Raw genomic sequence first — 18,217 nt, forward strand, 5'->3', positions numbered from 1 at the left:
TACTCCGGCGCACATGCACAGGGTGGGCCTTCGAGAGGAAGATCTCTGTTGGCGCTGCCATACTCCCGCGGCAGACTTCCTTCATATGGCTTGGGGATGCCGTGAATTAGCCACTTACTGGCAGCATGTATATACCGGCATTTCCAAAATGATTGACGTCCCTCTTGTACCCTCTCCGACGCAGGCACTATTGGGCTACACCAAAACTATTAAGAGGCCAGTTCGTAGATTTGTCACAATCGCCCTTCTCATGGCTAAGAGACTCGTAGCCTGTAGATGGGGGAGGGGTAGAGCTCCTAAATTTAAGGATTGGATCAAAGACATGGTTCATTGTCAGGACAATGTACTTCTATACGCAGAACTCCTCCCTTCCGCATCCAGGCCGCTTGACATTTGGGGTCCCCTTCAGACGTATCTGCTGTCACACCCGCAGCCATAACTCCTTTTTCCACCCCAGCATCATTAGATTTTCATGCAATTCATTCGAAGGCTGCACCCCAACTGAGGAGACGGGACTTGTTATGATGTCACCGAGCAACGAGACCATAGTCCCCCTCTACCTCTTTGGTTCTCCGGCATGGTTGGATCTCATGGTACTGCTATGCTGCGCTATGTGATGGGGAGGGAGGTGGGAGTGTCATTGCACAGTACTGAACGTCGCCCTTACACGCCCGGTACATACTACTATGACACGATTACTGACTGCGAAGTCTTCCACGGTAGACATGACCTGTTCTACGAATTTGCATCCTATTATCACTGTCTCATATGCCGCAGCCGGCCCCTAGAGGGTTGTAGGCAGGCAGCTGTGTTCAACTTTAAACTCCACCTTCCTATCAAGCCGCCGGCCATTTGATGGTTGTAGGCATGAGGCTGTGTAATGTGTAATCATGCTGAATAAAGGTTTTTGAAAAACAAAAACAAAAAAACAAAAAAAAACAATTTCAAAGTATACACAGTATACAATATACAATCAAATATACATAGTACATAAACAAAAGGAAAGCTAAAACAAACAAGCATTTCCTACCAACGTACCAGAAAGCATAACAACATCGCAAACAAGACAACTTTTAAGGTATACAAAGGTGGACAACGGGGAGGCGGGTGGGCCAGTGAGGAATCCACAGGCAGATACTGTATCCACCAGAAAAAGCGTTACCGAAGGTAAGTAACTTGTTCTTCTGATGGATACATCTGCCTCCTTTGAGGAGGAGGATAAAAAACAGGGAGAGTAATAGACTGCCCCAAATGAAACGGAGTAACTACTTTAGGCAGGATAGCAGCCCTGGTCCTAAGTACCATCCTTTCAGCGTGTAATGTAAGAAAAGGGGGTTTAGAACTAAGAGCCTGAAGCTCACTCACCCTCCTTGCCGAGGTTATGGCTACAAGAAAGACCGTCTTAAAGGACAACAGCCTCAAAGGACAACTATGAAGAGGCTCAAACGGGGACCCCATCAGAAAAGTTAAGACAAGATTAAGGTCCCACTGTGGCATTACAAAAAGAGTAGGAGGAAACATGTTTGTAAGGCTTTTGATAAACCTTAGTACAATCAGAGATTTAAATAATGACGGTTGATCAGGAAGACATAGAAAAGCCGTTAAGGCCGATAGATAGCCCTTGACCGTGGCCACAGCACAGCCCTGCTGAGCCAGGGAAAGAGCAAACTGAAGCACATCAGAAAGATGGGCTTTTAAAGGGTCAATGGATCTCTCTCCACACCATTTAACAAACTTAGACCACCTATATGAGTAAATGGACTTGGTGGAGTGTCGCCTGGCCGATAAAATAACATCCACCACATCAGGCGGGAGAGAGAAGGAATTCAGGTTGCCCCGTTCAATCTCCAGGCATGAAGGTGTAAGCTCTGGAGGTGGGTGTGTAGAACCTGCCCCTCCGACTGCGAGAGGAGGTCTGCCCTCAGAGGGAGATGGAGCGGAGGGCACGAGGAGAGGTGGAGTAGATCTGTATACCACACCCTTCTTGGCCAATCCGGGGCGACCAAAATAACTTGGGCCCGGTCTTGGCGAATCTTCCTCAGAACCCGAGGAATCAAGGGTATGGGAGGAAACGCGTAAAGGAGTTGTGAGCCCCAACTCAACTGAAACGCGTCCCCCAACGCCCCCTGCATCGGATACTGGAGACTGCAAAATGACGGGCAGTGCGCGTTCTCGCAGGTGGCGAATAGGTCCACCCGAGGTGTCCCCCACGTCCGAAAGACGTAACGAACCACCTCCGGATGGAGCCTCCACTCGTGATCGGCTGAGAACTGCCGACTGAGACTGTCCGCACGTACGTTCAGCACCCCGGCCAGATGATTTGCCATCAGACAAATCCGATGGTCCTGAGCCCAGGACCATAGACGCAGAGCCTCTCTGCAGAGACAATGCGACCCCACTCCTCACTGCTTGTTGACAATCATACCACATCGCGATAGTGTTGTCCGTCAGGACTTGAACCGACTGACCGCGAAGGGAAGGGAGGAAGGCCTTGAGCACCAAACAAATCGCACGCAATTCCAGAAGGTTGATGTGAAACAGCCTTTCCTCTGGAAACCAAAGGCCCTTGATCTCCAGATCCCCCAGATGCGCACCCCACCCTAAAGTGGATGCATCCGTTATCACTGTGGCCACCGATGGAGGTAGATGGAAGGGCTTTCCTTGGGACAGATTGCCCTCCACGCTCCACCAAGATAGATCTGCTGCAGCTTCTCTGGAGACCCTGATCGACTCCCTGAGATCTCCTTTGTGCTGATACCACTGCCTGCGGAGGCACCACTGGAGCGCCGTCATGTGCCAGCGTGCATGGTTGACCAACAGAATGCAGGAGGCGAACAGAACGAGCAGGCGAAGGACCTTCAGAACTGGAACAACTGCTCCACAGTGGAATAAAGGGACCATCTCCTGAATGTCGAGAATTCTTTGAGGAGGAGGAAATGCTCGACACACAGTAGTGTCCAGTACCGCCCCTATGAACAGGTTGCGTTGAGAGGGCACCAGGTGAGATTTGGGCACATTGATCGAAAAACCCAAGTCGAATAACAGTCGAGATGTTACCTGCAGATGATGTTGCACCATCTCTGGGGACTCTGCCTTCAGAAGCCAGTCGTCCAGGTAAGGGAAAACCGGAATCCCCGACCTCCTGAGATGGGCTGCCACCACTGCCATCACCTTCGTGAAGACTCGAGGTGCGGTAGTAAGACCAAACGGGAGGACCGCAAACTGGTAGTGTTGCGACCCAACCGTAAAACGGAGATACTTCCTGTGCGACTTCAGGATTGGGACATGGAAGTACGCGTCCTGCAAGTCGAGCGACACCATCCAGTCTCCTTGCTGCAATGCTTGAAGAACCTGCGCAATGGTCAGCATCTTGAATTTTTCCTGTTTCAGGTAAAAGTTCAAGACTTTGAGGTCCAGTATCAGATGCAATCTGCCGTCCTTCTTGGGAATCAGGAAATACCGGGAGTAGCATCCCTGACCCCTTTCCTGCTCTGGAAACACCTCTATCGCACCATTTTGAAGCAAAGCTAACACCTCCTTCTGTAGAAGAAGTAGATGGTCCTCTGAGCAATAACCCTGGCAAGGAGGGTAAGGGGGAGGAAACTCCCAAAAGGGAAGGGCGTACCCAGTCTCCACGAGGTTTAAAACCCAAAGGTCGGTTGTAACAGATCTCCAACCTCACAGAAAGTGGGACACCCGACCCCCCACTGGTCTTACATGTTCCAGGATGGGGGATCTAGGGCTGCTTCCCTGAAGCTTCATTGGGAGCAGAGGAGGTAGAAGATGAAGAGGGGTTGCAGCCAGAACCTCTTCGGCCTCTTTGTCTCCCTCTATAGGACCTATAGAGAAGATTCTGCTGCTGCTGCTGAGGCTGCCGGAAGGAGCGAAATGAAGACCTCCCAAAACCTCTGTACTTCTTAAGCCCAAATCCTTTAGCAGGAGCCAGCAGACCTAAAGACTTCGCCGTCACCCTGCTGTCTTTAAACCTCTGCAAGGCGGAATCAGCCTTTTCACCACAAAGCCTCTGTCCATCAAATGGCAAATCCACCAATGTGGCCTGAACATCCGTAGAGAAGCCAGACGAACGAAGCCACGCTTGCCTCCTAGTGGTTATAGATGACCCCATAATCCTTGCCACCGAGTCAGCCGTATCAAGCCCCGACTGAATCACCTGCCTTGCAGCAGCCTGAGTGTCCGTGACCACTTCCAAAAAGGACGCCTTATCACCTTCCGGCAACTCAGGGGCTAACGATTTCATTGAGTCCATAAGAGCATGAACATAGCACCCTAGCAAGCAGGTGGCATAAGTGGACTTAAGCGCCATGCTCCCAGACGAAAAGGTCTTTTTAGCTGCCTGATCCACCTTCTTAGACTCCCTATCCGCAGGAGTCTGAGGAAACGCCCCTGAAGCATGCTTTGTGCATGACGCCTGTACCACCAGACTTTCTGGAGAAAGGTGTGTAGATAGAAAACCTGGATCCCCAGGTGCCACCCTATATCTTCTCGCCACCTGTCTCGAAGAGAATGGCTTACGCCAGACGTCCATAACTTGCTCCAAAATAGCCTCATTAAAGGGCAGCAAAGTCTCACTGGTCGAGGTAGGCGAGTGTAACACCTCCGTCAGAAGTTTAGGCTTATACTCCGCAGAGGGAAACTGCAAGTCCAGCAACTCTGCGGCCTTCTTTATCACGAGATGGTAAGGAGCCAGCTCCTGCGGTGGAGAAGACCTAGAGGAAGAATGCTCCCACTCTGGAGTCGTATCCAGGCCACTAGCCTCCTGAATCCCTTCAAATTCGTCGGAAGATGTATCCACCACACCTTCCTCCACTTCCACTCTATAACGCTCCTCCTCCAAGACCCTCCGGGCCTCCCTCCTTGAACGGATCCGAGGAGCCGGCGTCGGCGGCGCCGTACGCGGAGTCGGTGGAACCGAACGTGGAGCTGGAGGTGTCGGGGTCGGCGGCGCCGGAGTCGGAGTCGGTGGCGCCGGACGCGGCGCCGAGGGAGTCCGCAACGACGTCGAGGAAGGCTCCGAAGAAGGTCGAACCAATTGAAGCCGAGATGGATCCCCAGACGGCGCCGGAAACTGCCACGAAGGCGCCGTCGGCAGAAAGGGGATAAACGGGGCCTGAGCATAATGCTGCGGCACTCCCAGAGTATAAGCCATAGGACCCACGGGACCAGTAGGTGCGCCGGATGGGAAGGCAGCCTGTTGGAAAATCCCATACATCGCATTTAAAAAATGCGTCGAATCCGCACCCGGAGTCGGGAACTGCGGATAAGGGAATAATCCCGGATCCGGTTGAGGAGTACCTGGTACCGGAGCCGCAGTGTCCTCAACAGGCGCCACAGGATCATCCGGCACTGGAGAAGGCTCTTTCTCTTGCTCGGCCTTCGAAGCCAAAGACTCCACTGGAACCGGTGACTGCGCCGGTGACTGCACCGGTGACTGCGCCGGAGACGGCGCCGGTGACCGCACCGGAGTCCGCTTCGGCGAAGGAGATCCCTCTGGAGACTTAGACGGAGAAGGAGACACATCCTTACTTCGACGTCATGGCGAAGCCGATCTCGACGCCTTGCTCTTTGAAGACCGGCGCCGAGAGGAATGCTTCCTCTTCTTATGATGCTTCTTCGACTTCGAAGAATGCGAAGTCGACGACTCTGGTCTCGATCTTTTCTTCTTCCTACCTCTCTTCTCCTTCTTAGCCTTGACCATGAAGAGCTTCGCCTCTATTTCTTTCAGGGCCTTGGGATTCATCCTCCTGCAGCTGGAACAATCTTCCACGTCGTGGTCGGATGAAAGGCACCACAAGCAATCTTCATGGAGATCTGTCATTGACATGTGGCCCCCACATTCCCTACAGGGTTTAAAACCCGACTTCCTAGTCGAAGACATGACAATTTTCTCCAACAGTAACCACTAAACGACTACAAAGTAGCAGGAGAGTGCTGGAAAAACCGTTGCTCGTCGACGGCGCGGAAAACGTCATCGCGCCGACGTGGCTCTCTTATGGCTCTGGTGACGTCATACGGAGTCGCGAGCGGAGCCGATGCATTGTGACGTCGTCCACGTCGGCGTAGAGAGCTGGGGAAAAAAGTTCCGTGAAATGCTGGCACAGGGGATATTCACAAGGTGAGGAATCCACTGGCAGATGTATCCATCAGAAATATTTTGACAGGGGGGTCTCAATATCAAAAAGTTTGAAGCCCTCTTTTTTATCAGTACAAACGTCAATACATAAATGATAAACCTTCAACATTATTTCAACCTTAAATAATAATTTACTTTGGAGAAATGTTTTTTAAGCTAAAATAGATTCTAAATCTTTTGTCTTTTTGAACTAAGAATTATTCACATTTGAACAAAGGATTATTCCCGTATTAAAGGCTAACCACAAATCAAAATCAGATTGCTATGTTTGACTGCAACTAAACAATTGTGGTGCAACTTTGCATTTTTGCCACCACACTCTTGTTAGCCTCTCATCTAGTGTTGATCAGGATTTCATTTGTAACTGGAACAGTTTAGGAATTGGGTGTGTTTACTTGAATATATTTCTCTATATCATAAATAGTGGCTGCATTGCAACCTAATTGTAGTTTAGGCTCTGTAGCAGTGTCAGAATAGTGCATGTATAAAATTATTACAGCTAATGTGTTGCTTTCATTTTGCTATAATGTTTGACTGATTGAATTTTTAATTGTTTTATTTTTATTAACAAAAATGTCTGGTTCACTTAGCAAAGTTGGAATGAATACATGTAAGGATTATTTTGCACATTTTAGAATATTTATATATACTTTATTCTTAGCTTTATAGAGGAGCCTTACAGATTTTCTGATGTGACATGCGAAATTATTGTTTTAATTTATTGTTTATCTCAACGTACACACTGTATTCAGTAAAAAGGTTTCTCAGTTATATGCCAACTTCATACATTCTAAATACAATTGGCTGCAAGAGATTGAACTAAGCTAACTAATAAAAGCCACTATTATGACCACAAAATGGTCAATTTCAACACACTGTTATATTCTGGTTATAGCAACTGATATACCATAGTTACATTTTATTAAGGTTGTTTGTAATACTGTGGGTCTTCTGAACTCATTATATGAGTGCGAGAGGCAGTATAATTGACAAACGCTGTAATATGTGAAGATGCTAAAATGTAACATAATATTGTGTTGTCCTTCTAATATGTGTGAAAATAAAATATTTCTCCAGTCTGGAATAGGAGTCTGCATCAATTGCTGCTCCACAAAAAAAATCTGTATGCCTGTTTTACATGTATGGTTACATTTGTTAAACTTTCTGGAATTCATGGAAGATTGAAATTCTGTAAATCTCTAATCATAGTCATATTTGTTTAAATATTTATTTAGGACCACTGCTAACTGCCTCCAAAGTGGGTGGTCTAGATTGATTATCTTGCCATTGGCAACAGGAAAAGAAGATACTTTTGATTATTAATATTGCTTAACACATTACGCTATTTTCATCCCTTACAATTAGCTTGATTTGATACTTTTATGTGGTATTATTCAATATTTGCAGGATATTTTTCAAAAGTAACAAATAGTGATACCTTAAATGCATTTAATCTGCATTAAATGAGCTGGATATTTTTTAGCATATATCTACCTATTCTACTCAATATTATAAAAGTAAAATCATGATCACAAACGTGTGATGATTCTTAACTGTACCTTTATGTTGTGAGCAAAAACAAAACGTCTTTGCAATGTATAGTGGTGGACATGGTGTTGTTTCATTTTAAGTCTCTTCAGCAAGATCATTGTTTGGCTCTCTGACTTTTTGCATGAGATGTTTTCTTCTACATGCACCAGGTTTCTATTATGTTAACCTCAATAAAGAACATTTCACTATAGTTTAGAAAAGCACACAGGTTTTATTGCATATCAATCTCATGTATAAATTCATTGTAGCACTGGAAAGATTACATTTGGTATACATTCCTATTCTACAGCATTAACCTCAAAATCAGGGTTCTTATTCATTATTTTTAAGGAATTTTTCTACACAAATACATTTTTTCTTTATCACAAGCATCAAAATGAATTTGCAAGATCGCATTTTATTGAATTATTTTCTACACATATTTTGTATTTTCTTTATTCTCCCATGAGTGATTCCATATTAATTAACAACTGCCTTCTCTGTTTCCTTAGCAGTTCAAGACGTCTCATCTTGGACATAGAACCTAATCACATATACAGTAAGTGCATCTACAGATTTTTTTTGTGTTTTTATAAACATTTTCACAAATAGACACAATAATGACCGCTAAACACGCGTCATGCACAGTTTACTTATAAACATAACAGAAGCAATATACAGTCCAGAGTGAAATGAGACACCAGCACCGTCCTCTTTCTGAAAGTTTTGTTTCCAACATTTTGTTTTTGAAAACCAGACATTTACACTTGATATCTCTGAAACACTATAGAAGCCTAACAGGGAAGATCTAGAAGAGACAAAATTGATTCTTGCTCTGAACTCATGAAAATAAAAAACATAACAGAATGAAGAAGTTCATGATCTCATAAACACAATATATATAAATATATGCCTATATGGACACTCATATAGACATATTCAAATTACATAGTTTGTAAATTGTAAGAGATATCAGGCAAAACATGTCCCAAAATGAAATTAATTGACAGATAGTAGGGGAAGCTTCTTTCAAATGATTGTTCAGAAGTGAAATGAGTTTTAGAAAGTTAAGCTGCCATGTCCAAAAGTGGTAACAATTTTACTCAGACAGAAACAAACCTTTTTTGAAAAAAGGAATAAGATACTATCACAGTATAAAAGGCTACAATGGAGAAACAGGTTCAGGGCTATGTGACAAAACGTCTATCAGTCACAAAATTGCTGACATGGTAGTGATCAACAGTAAAGTACTTAATATGAATTCCAAACTAGATTTCACTCAAACTATACCAAGAATGACTTTCTTTGCCTATGTTCTCCTTGACCCTGTAATGTTCAAATTGAACACAGCTCAAATGTTACTTTGGTACACATTTGTGGTGTGAGATTAAAATATCTGATATGTTAGGTATTTCTACAAGTGCATTTCAGTGCATTATCATAACATGAAAATTAAGCAACGGTTTATTGGTGGTTGCCCTTCTAAGTGCTTACTTTGTAGATAGGGCTTGGGATGATTTTCGAGTCAAAATCATTATTCAAAATGATCTGTGAGCTATTGTGAATGCAAACTCATATAAGAACCTGACACTTAAGGTGGTATATATAAGCATTGATTATGCATAAATAAGAGCACATTCTTGGAATGATAATGTAAGCAAAGTGGCATGAGTTGAAGGTTTTGTACACTGTGAAAAATCTGGAATAATAGCATCTGCACCAGTTCATTATGAAGCCCTGCCTATTGATTGAGTTTTTGTAAGATCCATAATTAAGTGGCATCATATCAAAACTCTTTTCCAATATGAACAACCTGAACCCAGAGGCTAACACTTTTTAAGGCCTGTACTTGAGATGTTTCTTGTAACATTTTAGAGGAAGAAGTAAATCTGGCAGGTTTAGGCAAAATAACTTATGCCACATTTGGATGAACTGAATCGAATCATCTGTTATTCACCACACAAAAAGTGTCTAATATAGTCAAAAATATAGACTAGCAGATATTGGACCAGTTTACGTACAACAGAGTGTGGGAACCTAGTCTAACCCAATCTTAACTTATCCTTACTTACAGTGGAACGCTTTAGTCACTTGGAAGAAAGGATCAAATGTGGTAAGTAAAGATAATGTAATTGTTCTAATAATAGTAAAGAAGTGAATAAATGATCAGTTTTATATTCATTTGTAAGTATGCAGTTCAAAATAGTGCAACAATTACAGATGAATGTACTAATTTCTTTATTAAAGCAACTCTACTCAGTGGGCTATTATGTGTATTTGTGCGGAAAGACTGAATTGCTAGCATATGTAAGGTTCAATCAATTTTGAGTTTGAGAATCTTATGGTTTTAGGGATACTGTTAAATGGAAGGAGAAGCTCTCATTATATCTAAAGTAGCTAGGAGAACCATCTTAATTTAGCTTTTGGTAGCTTTAAAGAACATTTGTTCTGCATGGTGTTTTAATTCTTGGACTTTGTGAGATGCTCAGACTATGTTCTACAAACCAAGCACGTCTAAAAAAATAAACCGTAGTTCCCTTACATTTCCCTTGTTACCTTATTTCTATTTGACAAGTCTAGATTATGTCCACAGTGCCACCTTTTAGATTTCTTAACTTGTTTGACTTGTATTGTTACATTTGACTACGTGCGTACTTGTGTGACAAATGCATTATCTATGACAGTAAACCATGGTAGATTTAGCTTTCAAACAAACGTAGGGTCTCATTATGAACCTGGCGGTCAGACTGCCATGCCAGAGTGTCAGCGGTCCGGAGACCACCATCAAGCCGGCAGCATCCTGACAGCCGTATTATTACATGACCGGCAATGAGTAGAGTTGCTTTCATAAACCACCCTGGGCAAAATCCCCCGGGGCCCCGCTTTGGGCCTTCTTTGCGTTTACGACAACCTTTTCATGGCAGGGTTTCCACCATGAAAAGATTGTCAGAAAGGCAACTTGTAAACCCGAAGGCGGTGCCTGTCTCAGCACAATCGACATACCCCGCATCTTTGTCAACTGCTGCGGAATCCATGATCCCGGACCGCCCCACTCCTACTCGGGCGGTCCGACCGCCAGGGTCATAATTAATGGCAAGTGCTTTTCTTGTCCATCTCAGTGTTAATAATGATCAATTTGGTTGTTAGGAATTTTAGTTTACTTTACCTAAGTGCAGTTAAAGATTGAGTCTTCTCATACATGGGGTGCCCACTTTTAAAGAGCATTGTATAAATCTGAAGATTATATGAAATATATTTAATGCTCTTAATTAAAGAATTAAATAACTGATATCTGTGTGTCTATTTTGCAGCCCCAATAAATGAATACTGTATTTTCTCATGATAAAATGTGGGTGACCCATAAAGCATCAAACAATTCCCAAATCTATAATGCAAAAACACTCCTTGGCCAAAATATCTACATCATGCAAATATGGTATGGCAGATTGTGCTGAAGACTAACGGCCTAATTATATTTACTTTGATTCCAATTATTAGGCTTCACATGGAGTTGCTTCCCTTGGTGAGGCCTGCCCTTTGCTCAAATGATGGATCTTTTCCTTACAGTGAATACAGAATATGAAGTACATATGAGGTTTATTCATGAGGTCTTCTGCCAGTGCCTGGAGTATAAGAGTAATGGGATGCATGGGGGAGATTGTTGCAATTAAGTAAGAGAAGAACAGCCCACTTATTTTCTGGTGATTGAAAACACACTATACGTGTATGTATGGAATGAGTTGAATGATGTGGTCTACTGTTTAAATGTACATCATGAAAAAGTATTAGTGCTCTGTGTTCCACTCTTCCAAATCCCAATACCTTCTGAATCTGCAAAATGAATTACAATTTGTGTGTATTTCTCAATTCATACCTGTGCTTGTTCTATCTTCAGTCAAATATTGTAATAGAGAAAATAGAAATATAAGAAGCACAGTGCAAAAGAGTGGAAGATAAAGGGCTACTATTGGGCCCAAACTTCCTTTTTAGAATATGCAATTAATTGCAAACTCTGTCATTAGTTTTACCTCATACATTGTCAAAGACCACAACCATGGACAACTACAGAAAGAGCCTCAAGTTGGGGGCTTATCTACCAGAGCACACAGGATTAATGACACAGACCTAGAAAGTATAGGTCTAAAAACAAGTGGAGTAGCATTAGTTGGCCAGCATACTGATTTTAAAATAAAAAGGGAAATGTATGTATAAAGGCATGTAAACCATCACAGTCCTGAAAAGCAACTTTTTCATTTGAATTGATAATGATTATGTATAAATGCAATCTCTTCTTGCAATTATTAATATTATTCAAAATGATATCTTCTTATATTGATAATCATTTTGGAGACAGAAGCATCAATATGATGCACTTCTGTGGTTGATGGATCAACAGAAAACAGTATGCACCCAGGCGGCTAGGAAAATGTCTTTGCAGTAACTAGCCAAAGACTTCAACTATGGTTGAAATTATGCAACAATTCAAAGAATCTGCATGAGAAATAGATTGAAACTGGATGTCCGGCATACTCATTTGCAAATATGTGAGGAAAAGTATGTATCATGAAGGTATATTCTACAAAGATTGAGTATACAATTTCTCGTTTTTACTATATAACACTTATCTATCAATCCTTTGTTCATATTCTGGATTGTACAATACAGCACCTTATGCAAAATTGTTATTTTCAGAATTTTGGAAAAACTGACAAATATATTGTTAGGAATGCATATATGGTACTGTAGCTTTCTTCAGGAATACAGCATCACCAGACAACTAATGAAATGCTCTTGTAATATTGTGTCAGTTCCCTAAAAAGTCAAATATATGTTTGCTAAACTAAACATAGAATGAGGCTGTATTTGCATGTGCCAGGCGCACAAGATGTTAATCACTATTCTCCAGTCCCACGAAATATAGATCACTTGCTTTGAATTCTGTTCCACTGCATGACAAATCATAAATGCTGTTGTTTTTCTGCTTTTCTGGTATGGACCTTATTCATGTGCCTTGAATATTTGAGGTGGTAGGGTGTGAAGGAGGATTAAATGGGTTGATGAATTGGAAGTGACTTTTGCCACTTCAATAAACGTTCAAGATAGCGTTGTCAATTTTTAAGAACTACTTCGAGGGAAATCTATAGAAATCAAAAGCGGACTCTGACCTGCAACAAGCGAGCCTTGTTATTTCCTAAAATGGAAAAGAAGCCACTAATGTTTTTTAGTCCACTAACTGTACAGCGGGCAACCATGTGTAGTGATAGAAAAAAGGGTGTAATTGTAAAGAATAAGAAAGAAAAAGCGATCTTGCATTCTGAAGCTCCTTCTCTGCAGTTGGTGAGATGCTTTCTCCACTTTTCAGCCTAGAGATATAAATAACTGCTTATTTTATCCCAGTCAGATATTATGCACCACAGGATTATCTCTTTATTAACAAGAGGTATGATTCTTTTACGGTTTTAGATCACTAGTCCATACAACAACAAACAATATTCAGAACGTCATGCTCGGCCAAACGCTTGTGTTCACTTGAATCAACTTAATAGAACTTGACCAGCAAATTCTTAACTTGAGAGTTAATGTGTGTGTATAGTTTACCCATGGTAAAACAAACATTTTGTTTACTATTTAAACCCACTAGCAAGTGAAAACCTGTTGAAAGTGAGGGACACAATATAATGGACAAACAAGCTACTTTCCTCCAATCATTCCAGTCCCCAAAGACAGAGACACTTAAAAGGTGTCACACTGCTGTTTAATCAGATCTGCATTCAGAATACCTACAGTAATACATTGCAAGCTCTTCTAGTGCCCACTGCTCCAATTCCACATGCCAACACAACATTTTGGGCAAATGATAACTAATCAGTTGTATGTTTTTCCAAATCATTGGGATATGTAGAAATGTTCAACCTCTCATGTTTTAGTAAGATTTCACCTAATATGAAGTGCTATCTTCTTAACAGTCTCCTTTGCCAAAGACTGCAGAATGTTCTAATGTTGTGAAAAATTCAGAATTTGCCATCACCATTCCTGTGCAGCTCTAATTTACGTACTTAGAGTAAGTATGATTTTCCATGTATCAATGCGTAAGTAGTGACATTTATGCATATTTGCAACTAGAGTATATTGTTGTATTTACCATGACTGGTGCACTGGATCTCTGGCATATATTCACATGAACTAGTTCACAGTTGCTTCTGTTCTTCATTACATGTTTTTTTTTTATGTGTGAGTTCTAAAGGACAACTTGGGAGATATTTAAATGACTGATAGGGTTTCCTTAAAGAATTCACAAAAGACAAATAAATACATGATTTTCCTACAAGCAAACGCCATTACAAATCAACTGAACAAAACGCATGATTGTCTGGAAAACTGGTAGCAAGAACAGCAGGATTAGTTGGGGTTATTTGGCACATAAAGTTGTCCTACTCCATGGTTATCATACAACACATAACCTTATTACACAATTTTGGTCCGTCACTAGATACTTATATTAACATCATTTCTTCACAATAATATCTAATGCAAAAATACTATTATAGAAGAAATAAAATAAGAAAAGAATAAAAAATTACAAGTTATGTACAGATTAAGGTATATTCCATCAAGGGAAAAAACAAATCATGGATTCACTATGAAACTGGCCTCTATGGTAATAATTTAGAATCCCAAGGATGGTGGGAAGTATATTAATGTCATAGAAAAGCAAAGAAGTGCCTAGTTGAGGAATGTTTAGTCTTCCATTAAGTGATGGGGTTAATTTTGTTGCTGGACATTGTTTTGCCACATTTCAGCTAGAGCTTGTGCAAAGGTTTTGGACATAAATTCAGTGTTGTCCGGAGACCTGGAGCAGGGCCTCTGTGAGGAATTGGAAGTGCCACTGGGAACACAGGGAAAGTTTTGCTTCTGTAAAGGACAGTCTACATTGTGGGTTCCAAACTCCTTTCATTTCCTCTGACTAAAAGTCATTTTGTGGCAGGCACACATTTAATTTTATTCTGGGGCAGTTCTAATGCAATCATAAAATGTTGGAACACTGCTTGCACCTTTAATTCCACAGAATACTTCACCTCTTCACGGATCCTTTCAAAGTGGGAAGGAAAAGTGAGCTTGTGATAGTGGACAGATTTCCAAGTAAACCATTTTCTATTTGCAATATTCAATTTGAGATCATAGGAAATCTATTCATCATACAGTACAAACAGTAAGATAAAATGCCATCTTGATACAGTGATATATCTGGAATCTAGTTCATTCCGGTGGCAACCATCAGCCCTTTTATATTCAAAGTATTCTAAGCTAATGCAACAGTAATTTGTTGGCATCTTACTTTTAGAAAATGTTTTCTTCCAAATGCTTGAAGTTGTTCCGCAGTGAAAAGATTTTTTTTTGTTCAAAGTCAAACAACCTGTAAATTTCATATTTCTAATATATTTGGCTAGCTACAGTTCCTCTGGCCCACAACCCTTTGACAGTGATCTGTATTTGTTTTATTAAATGTATGTGCCAAGAATGAGTAAACCTGGGTTTTCATCACTGATTGCCAACTTGGGAAGAATCCAAAATGCCCAATTACTGAGTAATGGTGGAGTCAATTGGTGTCTGTTGGTATTCTTCCACATGGTGATTCTTAAGGACTGCTTCACAGAGTTTCTATTTGGCAGACTTTCCGACTGTCAAATTAATTGCAATGTAGAGGGAGAGAATGGTCCTGAAGAAGATTCAGCAGTTGCAAGCAAATCATGAAAGTATTTCATCTCAAGTTCAAAAGCCACATTGACTTGTTTCAACTCATGTTCTGCTTGCTTTAACTTCTTGCAGGATTTTTGCAGGAATCAGCCCTCTCATTTGGACTCTGGCTCCATGCTGTCTTGACCCTTTCAAAGGTGGTGGATGGGGTTAAAAGACCCCGGCTCAGAGGCTGCGCCTGTCATGTTCAGCCAAGCGTCCAGAGAACTCTGGGAGGAAGTGTGAAGAGATGCATTTTCAGAAAGAGACAGCATCATTGCATAAGCCTGCAAGGGGAGGAGAAATGTATAGATAAACAACTGAATATTAAAACCACCAATTACATTAGCCTAATGTAATCAATAATATGCATTTAAATTTTCTAGATTACGTTTTAAGTGTATTCGCTCGTTGTTTTTAGCACAGAATTTTATGGCAGAACCACACTATTGTATCTTATATTTTTAGACTCGCCAACTGTCTGTTTTTATGTCTCTTGGTTTTCATCCGGAGTGTTTCATTCATACGAATGCGATGTTTTGCCTTTACTCATTCGGGGGGGGGAGGGGGGGGAGAGTTTCCTGCTATTACTGCGTTTGCATTTTTTATGTACTTTTATGATTGGTTTTAGTCAAATCTAATAAAGACTATTGATTATTTGAAGCATGCCAAACACTATCATGTCACTACTGAGAGCATTAAATAAACATAACTTAGAAGATCTGGTGAATATTGGCATTTTGTGACCCAACAAACAGACAGTGCGTTGCACAACAAATTGTTGGGCCCATTGACATTCTAAGTTTGAGATGGGTGTAGATGACAAAGTGGCATACCGATTTGCACCTTTTTCCAGATTACTCCTTTCAAGAGCAGATGACATGTGACCCCTACACACACAGGTTCTTTGTCCTGATCTACTAATCCATTGTTATAATGTTCAATGGAGCTGTATTTAATTGATGCAAATTACAGAGTTGGTAACAACATTATTTCTTATATTGCACAATTAACAATATAAGTTTGGCATGTAACATAAATGCCCTGAAATGCTCACTATCAATTCTAATATAGCTGGTGATCTCCATTTCTTTCTAAAAGGCATAATGATTATCAAGCTACATGCACTGATCTGCTTTACACACAGAAGTTAATTTGACAACCCAAATCAGCCCTGTGTTCAATGTCCCTCTACTTAATTTGACTCTTTTGAAATTCTTTGATCATCTTTCCACCTACAGCATATTTTATCAACATTTCCAGATGATATTTAGCATAATAGTCTACTTTGTAGAACCATGCACCCTTTCTCAAACAGTAACCAGTTTTTGGAGAGTTGGTAAAATAAACACCAAAGGCATGTTGAAAGAAGACACAAACTAACCACAATTAGGCCAAATATCCAACATATACGTTAACAGTCATTGTTTTGTACAAGATGATATAGGAAAGGCAAGAAAATAAAAATTAGATATGGGAACTTTTTAGATTCCTGGGGATGTGGATTTAATTTTTAGGTATTATGATATGTGCTATATATGATATGTGGGTTATTCTGTAACTTGTCAGGAGCTTACCAAGGGAATAATTGTGAATTTTATATGCAGGCAACAGAGGTTAAATCTCGGTGTGTGGTTAACCTGCGTCATGCATTATGTCAGTCTTCAGTTCTAACTGCACTTACACTCTAATTATTATGTATTATAGCCAACATGTGTCCAAACTGCACAAAGGTTTTGCCTTTGGGACAGAAAGGGCAAATATATTATTGTTTCTCCTGATAATTGTTGACTTGTTATATGGATGAGCTTTTTTAGATGATGTAAATAGGTGGTGTTAAGACATCAATAATATATGTATACAAAATAAGTTCACTTTAAACAACAGTGTTTTGTATATTATTAAATGATGCACTGATGTTTTCGGTTATCTCCCATGGTGGTTACAATGCTAACACGTGAATATCATGTACATTATAGAATGGCTTCCCAATGTTCAAATTATGTTAAAAAAGACAATAAATTAGTTCTATATGTGATTCTTAGTTGTAGAAGGTCACTTTTATGTGAAATTGTTTTTTATAATATTTTCTAGAATGTATTTTCTTTTGTCTTTATTGTGTACATATTGTAAATAGTGTTTTTGTGATTGCCTCTAGCCCTGAAGAAGTCCCATGAGGGATGAAACGTGTTGGCAAGGCAAATCAATTGTGTGGTGATTTTAACAAATAACGGAATATGAGCCTATAATACAAGATTTTCTACGACTACAATCAAGATACATGACTGTGTGACTTTTTTGCTTGGGAAGTTATTCATTTGTTTATATATAGTGTTTATTCATCAGAACAAGTTATACTATGACAGCCATATAAATAGAAAATAGTTCGCTCGGGTGCTGGGTTAACTCTCAGTCTTGGATAACGGTGTTTTTTTATCACCTTTTTGGGATGTATGTGGGTCACATCCTAGGCCTATTGCACCGAGACCCAATGTTTACTTAATAGGCCAATTATTTAGCAATACTTGGTGCTAGACCTCTTTAAGCTCTGACCCTGGTCTCTTGTTTGGACAGAAACTAAGGAAGATTATGTGTCTTCCCAACCTATGTTGAACTATATTATTTTCTAAGACAAATGGCAGCCTTTACAGTACAGTACTAAAAGATACAGTAACAGCTCATCAAAAAAGGAAATAGTCTACTTGTTTGAGTAACAGTGTTCACTTTTATATATATATGATGCCACTTTTTTGTGGCAAATATTTTCCAGGGATAACATGTATTCACCTTTGTTGGTTCACA

The 18,217-nt window shown here is 40.8% G+C and overlaps 1 protein-coding gene across 6 annotated transcripts in view; it reads right to left on the reverse strand.

Annotated features, from left to right (window-relative positions):
• Positions 1-7,893: 7,893 nt before the first annotated feature.
• The window catches only part of PRDM16 (PR/SET domain 16), a 1,086,739-nt gene continuing 1,076,415 nt past the window's right edge, over positions 7,894-18,217 (reverse strand). For all 6 annotated transcript variants that reach the window (XM_085609172.1, XM_085609165.1, XM_085609160.1 and 3 more), the window contains one exon: positions 7,894-15,702. In XM_085609172.1, coding sequence (XP_085465298.1) covers positions 15,568-15,702 — 135 coding nt within the window. In that variant the 3' untranslated portion in view covers positions 7,894-15,567. The remainder of the gene's footprint in view (positions 15,703-18,217) is intronic.

The sequence above is a fragment of the Triturus cristatus genome, chromosome 1_2 (assembly GCF_964204655.1).
Source record: "Triturus cristatus chromosome 1_2, aTriCri1.1, whole genome shotgun sequence".
Taxonomy (NCBI): Eukaryota; Metazoa; Chordata; class Amphibia; order Caudata; family Salamandridae; genus Triturus; species Triturus cristatus.